At 30.1% G+C, this 7962-nt stretch overlaps 1 protein-coding gene across 2 annotated transcripts in view; it reads left to right on the forward strand.

Annotated features, from left to right (window-relative positions):
- Positions 1–6208, forward strand: part of LOC107495333 (FAD-linked sulfhydryl oxidase ERV1) — an 8425-nt gene extending 2217 nt beyond the window's left edge. The window contains exons 1-7 of one of the 2 annotated variants that reach the window (XM_016116456.3): positions 1202–1970; positions 2073–2302; positions 2521–2598; positions 3436–3483; positions 4183–4247; positions 5248–5325; positions 5946–6208. In XM_016116456.3, coding sequence (XP_015971942.1) covers positions 2084–2302; positions 2521–2598; positions 3436–3483; positions 4183–4247; positions 5248–5325; positions 5946–6054 — 597 coding nt within the window. In that variant the 5' untranslated portion in view covers positions 1202–1970; positions 2073–2083 and the 3' untranslated portion in view covers positions 6055–6208. Of the gene's footprint in view, positions 1–1201; positions 1971–2072; positions 2303–2520; positions 2599–3435; positions 3484–4182; positions 4248–5247; positions 5326–5945 lie in introns of those variants that run through there. The other variant, XM_016116455.3, reaches the window with a different exon arrangement.
- Positions 6209–7962: the final 1754 nt, after the last annotated feature.

Below are 7962 nucleotides of genomic sequence, written 5' to 3' on the forward strand. Positions count from 1 at the left end.
TTTAATTTTTAAACTATTAATTTTTTTAATAAATTTTTTTAAATACATTATTAATTTTTTAACAGCATAATTTGAATTATACCATAAATTACTGTGTGTAATTCGAACCAAGCTGGTTCGAATTAGTGTGTGCGTATGTTTGTGTGTAATTCGAACCAAGTTTGTTCGAATTAGTGTGTGCGTGTGTTTGTGTATAATTCGAACCAAGCTGGTTCGAATTATGTAAAAATATAATTCGAACCAAGCTGGTTCGAATTATGTAAAAATAGAATTCGAACCAAGTTGGTTCGAACTACATATAAACGTGCATCGGTAGATTCATGAAGCAGTTTTTGTTTTGGCTGATTCACGTAAATTATTTTCTCCCTTGACTTATTTCTGTTTTTTGCCCTTGAATTTATTGTTGAAAATATCATTGAGCTAATTTGTTGGTTGATGGAAATTATCAATAGAGTTGAATTTGTTGCTAATTATCATTAATGGACCTTGAATTTGTTGTTGTCTAAATAATCACTTAGCTAAATTTTTTATTATTGTAAATTATCTTTAGAGCTAAATTTTTTGTTGATGAAAATTAGGATAGTTGAATTTGGTGTTAAAAATTATTAGTAAGTTGAATTTGTTGCTGTAAGTTTAGTTTTTGATTCTTAGTATTGATGAAAATTATCATAATTGAATTTGTTTTTAATTCAATAAAAGAATAGATGAATTAAATTAACTCAATTAATTAGATAAGTAGATGATTGAATATTTATTATTGGTTTGATTAATTCAATGATTTTTTTTTTATTTCTTGTAACGGGGATATAATGATGAATGAGTGATAAATTGTTATTAATTGATAAGATCAAAGGTCATATTAGAATTTGGTGTGTTTTAAATTTGGAAGATATTTTAAAGTTTATATTAGGTTACAATTATGTTTTAGGATGTTTATTAATAATTTATTTATTATTTATTATAAAACAGTTTTTTCGGTTAGACCACGGTTGAATTGGTTGGACTAGTAAATCAGTAATTAGAGCAGTTCAATGATCGGTTCGATTTTCAGAACCTTGGTTTTAATTTTGTCAATTTAATTCTTAATTTGACATTTATTTAATATAATAATTGAATTTTTAATTTATTTTTTATTACTTTTTTATTTTAATTTATTTTTTAAAAAGTCCTTAAAATTCTTTGGTGAACTTATATTTAGAGTTTTAAATATTTTTTATTTTCATTTTTTATTAACTAACCTTAATTTTTTTAGGTTATTCACATAATTTTATAATCCGACAAACTAAGGACTAATTCGTTGCGGATCTGAGCTCTATTTAAAAATTTATCGGTAGCCTAGATTTATTATATATACAAAACAGGATTCTCAGCACTTGCTTAAATGAATTTTTTTTAGTTTTGTTTTGTGTTTAATATAAATAAATAGTTAAAAATATAAACCAAGAGTAATTTATTTTTATAAAAAATACTTTAATAAATTGGTCCAATAAATTTAATAGCCTTTTTTATCTATAATTTAATTTTTTAATTAATAAATTTTACAAAAAATTTATATCTAACCTTTTTAATAAAATGAGCCGAGCCACGAACTCCGACGGTAGCTCGGCGCACTTCCACACCTAGTTTCCAGTGGCTTTGTATCTGATATTCAAATACAAAGGCACCCCTAACAGTCTTCCTCTCTCCCTCACACTCGCCTCTTGGCATTGTCTATCTAGCAAGTAGAAACCCTCACTTCCTCTCTCGCAACCCTCGCCTTTCAACCGTCGCCAGCCGCCTCAGACAAAGTCAGTCACCACTCACCATCCTCCACTCAATCCGTCAGTCTTGCCGCTCCCATATGTGGTTGTAGCTTCTTACTGCTCTGCCTCATTTCTCAAGGCTAGAATATGTCTATGTAGCTGTAGCTTCTATAAATCGTATCTATGTGTAGGTCGTCTTCTGTAAAACGATACCGTTAATTATTTCAGGTAGTACCATTTATTCTGATTAGTGATTATCGTTAATTTTAAATGTTTGGTAAAGTTGTTTGCTTTTCTGACTGCTTTTCTTGATTCTGTATTCAACTTTAGTCTCAGGTAACATGTCTGAGAATCCACTGCAGGCTCTCTTTCATAACTTTGAGCATGTCTCCAATTTCGTTCAACGCCATCTCTCTAATCTCATAGGCCTTCATCCTCATCCTCAATCATCAGGACCCTCACCCTTTGTTAGACCTCCCCTTTTCTCCATCTCTTCCTACTCCAAAAATCCACTGGCAAAAACTAGTAATCCTGTACAACTACGTGATTCGGCTCTCGAGGTATCGGTCTTCAACGCCTAGCAATGTTAAATTTTCAATGTTGTTTCTTTCGGCTTCTAGGTTGGAAAATTAGAATATGTAATTTTTTGTTCTACTGGAATTTAAGTAATTTTCCTTTTTCCTGACCCAAAGAAAGAGGGAAAAATGCGTTTTATTCATATGTATATTTTAGAGCTATGAATTACTTGTTAATTTGTTTTTTTTTTTCTTTCTGTAAGGCAAAGCCTGCTTCCCCAGTGTCTAAAGAAGATCTTGGAAGGGCCACTTGGACTTTTCTTCACACTCTTGCTGCCCAGGTTTTGTCACTGTAATTGTACTGATAACATTGATCCCCAATTTGTTTCAGCTATCAGAGTTTTTAGGTTTTTGGTTTTGGTGTGCACCAAATTCTACTTGCCTATCACTTAAGTGTCAAATTGTTTCTTGTGTTGGAAGATTCGGCACATTTCGTAGTATCTCCATTCGACAATGTGACTACAAGTGTGTTGAATTTCCATAGTGATAGATATCGCAGGGCCTAGGGAGTAATTAATAGATGGTTATGATGTAGGCAATATTATCCACCATAAAGAAACAGTTTTGTGGGCTTTTTCTCTTGTTTGCTTCTCCTGGTCTTCTCCTATCCATATTGAAATGCCTATCTTTAAATATTTTGCTTTTTGAATTGCCACAACCAGGACAACAGATTGGTAGTTTTTGTGTTGCTGCCTTTCAGTTTCTTGATTCTCTGCCTGCTGTTACTTTTATCTAGTTTTTTATTTTTATTCTGCATTTTCTTTTTTAATTGTGTTAAAAAAACTGAAAGAAATTATCAAAAGAGATTCAAGTATAAATGAGTTTAGTACATATATGATTCAGGATAAGGCTAGTGAGATAAGGCTCTGTCTTTGTTGTTTTTGTTTGCGTTTAACCATGTCATACTCCTAATATTTCTACAAACCAAATGCATCGCAAAATATTAGTTTTTCCATAGTATGCATTTTGTACATTAAAATTGTTTCACAAAGAATAAGGTGGTTAATCTTTATCTGATTTATATGGTAGATAAAGTCTTGTCATCTTATCAAACCATTAAAGCAAAATGAAAGATAATCTGAAATATATTGTTCTGAATGATCTAATTCTCTTTTCAGTATCCAGATAATCCTACAAGACAGCAAAAGAAGGATGTAAAAGACCTGGTAATTTTATTTCCCTCCTTTATTCCTTGAAATAACTGGTAGAATTCATCTAAATTAGAAGTCAGAGCATTCTATAGTCGTATTTTAGCCTTTGCTGTAAATGATAGGACGAGGTCTTGTAGAAAAAATAACATCATGATCTGATTATAATGTTGATAAGGCTAAATGATGCTGACAAACATCGTGTGGTATAAATGTTCAAGTTTCTATTTGTTTTTCTGTCCTTAAACTAAGACTTTTGATTATATAGTCAAATAAAAAGCGATCTATATGAAAATAGTCCGAAATCCATATAAACTCTGTTTTATGTCCTAAAGCATATACTCCCTCCGTTGACCGTTCTTAATTAACTTTGCGCTTTTAAATTTTCACTTGGATTAAGAAAATGATAGGAATTTCAAAAATTTTACGGTGTTTACAAAATTTTCCTTGATATCAATAATTATTCTCTTTAATTACTTCACTAATTTGTTCTCTCTCATTCATTAATTAGGGTTATGACTGGAAAAAAATAATTGATGTTATATTGATTTGCTAAGCAGACAATTTTTGTACAAAAATAAAATTTTAGAAGTTGACAGTTAATTAAAAATGGAGGATCTAATATACTGTGTCAACATTTCCATTCATATGCTAGTAGGGCTTTGTGTTGATTTCAGAGTATGACGAAGTTGTAACCATATGTGATTTGGATCACAGGTACAGATCTTAACTCGATTATACCCTTGCAAGGAATGTGCAGATCATTTTAAAGAAGTTATCAGGTATATTATCTTTCTCATTATCAAGCACTTGCTCCTCAGTGATTACAATTGTGTGTGAGGCTTAGTTTTTCTTTCCTTTCCTTCTATTTCTTTGACTTTTACTTTGACAAATTATATGTTATTATGAATACGAGCAAAGTACCAAATTGGATTGAAATTATTAATTCATGATGGATGTTAATAAATCTAATGAAAGTTCAATATTTGGTTTACCGTTAGAGTGCAATTTTTGTTTGTCAACATTGAAGATAGACTTCTTGTCTTTGCTTCACCTTTCAAAATAGTTTATTGCCTCGAATAAACTAAAAAAAAAAAAATCTAGCAAGTGTATTAGATTGACCTGCAAAGTTGATTTTACTTTATCCTTGCTTTCCTACAAGTTTTCTTTGGAACATTTAAAAAATGTAGTAGGATACTTTGCAAATCCAAGTGTACATGAGGATAGGTGCATATCTAGATTCATGTGAAATATCTCCTAAATCCTAAGTTGCATACTGATTCTATTCACGTAAAGTAGCTTACCATACCGTCTTCCATAAAAATTGGAGTAAACATCCAATTTCATCCCTGATAAAAAAATATGACGGATAAAGTAGCTTTAAAGATTTGAAAGTGACATATTTGTCCCTCGCCATTTTCTTATCGAACTAGTTTCTTACTAGTTGTCCCTTCTATAGTATAGATTTTCTACAAAAAGACTAACCTGTCATCTTTTACAAATATTGAGGGATGGATTTGTCATTTTTAAATCTCGAAGGGCAACTTTGTCTTAAGTTGTTTTGGTCAGGGATGAAATTGGGAGTATACTCGAAGTTATTTGATCTGGCTCATGATCAGACTTTTTGATTAGTGTATATTTCCTTTATCATCTCTAATTCTCCAAATAGTTGTTCTCATGGGCCAAATTCCAAAACGCACTTTGGTAAATGAACCATTTGATATGCATATGTTTCAGAAGAACATTTTATCTCACTACTTTAGCATTCATTTACATGAGCAGAGCAAATCCGGTACAGGCCGGGTCACACGCGGAGTTTTCACAGTGGTTATGTCATGTGCATAATGTTGTTAATAGAAGGTGAGTTCTATCTGCTATGCTTTTTAATGTTTGATTTAGACTCAAATCAAAATTTTAGTTAACAAATATCCTAAATCACATTTCACTTCAGACATGTTCTTCTTTTCTTAGATCGGAGAACCACTTTTTGTGTATTAATAGGTTTCTCTTGTTAAAAAATAAAACTTCTAAGCTAGATTTGAAGCTATTCTTGAATCCCTACCTATCTGCTTAAGTTTATCAGAGTTGGTCTTTAGCGCTGGATTAGCGCTTTTATGAGCAAGTGTTTTACACTTAGCTTTCACATAACAACTTAAGAGTTAAGACACAGTTTACGTAGAAGTAGCTGCTGTTTTAGACTTAGCAAACTAAGGTTGTATCTGATTCTGCTAGAGTTAATTAGAATTTAGAGTAAATGAAGCACGAACATTGTGATAAATAAATATCAACCATCCTGCAAGCTTAAACTGTTAGATTGGGATTCAAGAATAGGCCGTAGCCAGAAAGACATTTCTAAAAGTGATAATGATAGAAAGTAAAAGTCTTTCACTTCTAAAAATCATTTTGTAGATGCCATCATTTAGTTTTCATAGAATTAACATCTTTTAGATTTTTATTTTTTTATTTTTATAACTCTACAGCCTGGGTAAACCAGTTTTTCCATGTGAACGAGTTGATGCAAGGTGGGGTAAACTGGACTGTGAGCAGAAAGCATGTGAAGTTATTGGAAGTACATCAATTTTTGGATAGATATAGCGCAGAATTATTTATTATAGAAATGATAGCTACATTTTACACTAATGATGCATCCGAAGAGGTTCATAAAGTAATGGAATTCATAAATGATGGATAAATTCAACGATGATTAATTACTCAATTGATTATATTACCAATTTTTTTTACATGTTATATCAAATTTAGATCTTCTGATAAAAAAGATTTATAAACATTCCAACTTAGTTTACTTGCGATTTGTGTCTAAAGAAAAAGAGGGACAAATCAGTCTATAACTTTTGTCGTTATGAGATGATATGATATTCTCCTCTGTCATATCATTTGTGACAAAAGTTAGTGATGTGGCACAATAGCTTGTTGAGTTGGCTCTTTAAGTGTCACGCTAGCCATGTTGGAATAGTTAAGGATCTAATGGTCTCTATTCGTCCAAATTAAAACGTTTTAATCAAATATTAGATCGTTTTTTGTCTAATTTTTAGACAAAAGGGTCTCTAATTATTTTAAAAAATGCTAGCCATGTTAAGTAGTTAATTTTTATTATTATTTTTTGTGATAAATATTTATTTCTGTAAGATATTAGTATATTGAAAATAAGGATCTAGCTATCCATGTTGGAAATGATTAGAGTTCAATTGTCTCAAATTAAATTTTAAGAGATGATTCAACATGAAACGACGTTGTTTTATTTTAAGTGAACATGACAATTCGATTCCTATTCAATCTAACATGGTCAATGTTAAGTTTGTTCATTTTTAATCTTACAGAGATACATTGTCCTTTGAAAAAATATACCGGGATCGAAAATGAATTGGGTGTTCACTCAAAAAAATTGTATATGCAATAGTAAGATTCTCCCCTGTTATACTTATCTTGATGATTTATATGAAATTTCGGACATAGATTTTGTTTATTTTTCATACATTATGTGTGGATTGCTTTAGCTTTTCGTACCTATAAAAATCTAATAATTATTGCAACCTAAAAAAGAAAAAGGTGCACTGTCACACAGATGTTATTACGGAAGATAATATGCTTTTCGTAAAATGAAAACAAAATCTTTTTTTACAACTTGCAAGAGTAAAAAATAAATAAAAAATCCTTTCGCAACCCGAAAAAAGAAAACAATTAGATATATAAAACTCTCGCAACTTAAAAAGGAAAAAATTGTTCTGCGCCTCACACTGATTACCCTGTGAATTTTTCTGACATGAACATGTCACACTAATTGACTACACAATACTGTGTATCATTCGCTTTTCCAAAATGAGCCAACCAGCTGTACTCACAATCCACGGTTCACGACAATCTCATCCCACATCCAACGGTTCAAAGCTCTCTGACGTCAACTTTATGTGTCAGTTTGCTGTCAGTTTTTGGCTTTGGATTACTCCAGAGTCCTTTCCACCCCTCACCGTTATGTCAGATCTAAGGAGAGCTCAAATAATACAAATAAAAATTTCATATAAGTTTCCTACTTATATTCAAAAGTTAGTAGTATTATTAATTAAAGTAATTTAAAAATAAAAAATAATCATTTTTAAAAATTTAAAAATCATAAAAAATGTTGGATAAATATCATCAAAAAGTTTTAGAAGATTAGATTTTAACGATCTACTTTATGGGTTTACTTAAGAAATGAAACTTTTTATTTTTAATTTAGTTATTGTGAATTTTTTTTTACGATTTTACTTTTCTAGAGATAAAAAAATGATTTTAGAAAATGACAAAATAAATTTAGAGTTCAAATTTTGTGTATCTTTAAAGTATTTATTTAAATATTTTTATAAAACTGATAAAATGTAAAAATAGGTAAATGTAAAAGTCTTTTGATTTACAAAACTATATTTTATTATTATTATTATTATTATTATTATTATTATTATTATTATTATTATTATTAATTTTTATGCTTTTTAATTTTAA

The sequence above is a fragment of the Arachis duranensis genome, chromosome 6 (assembly GCF_000817695.3).
Source record: "Arachis duranensis cultivar V14167 chromosome 6, aradu.V14167.gnm2.J7QH, whole genome shotgun sequence".
Taxonomy (NCBI): domain Eukaryota; kingdom Viridiplantae; phylum Streptophyta; class Magnoliopsida; order Fabales; family Fabaceae; genus Arachis; species Arachis duranensis.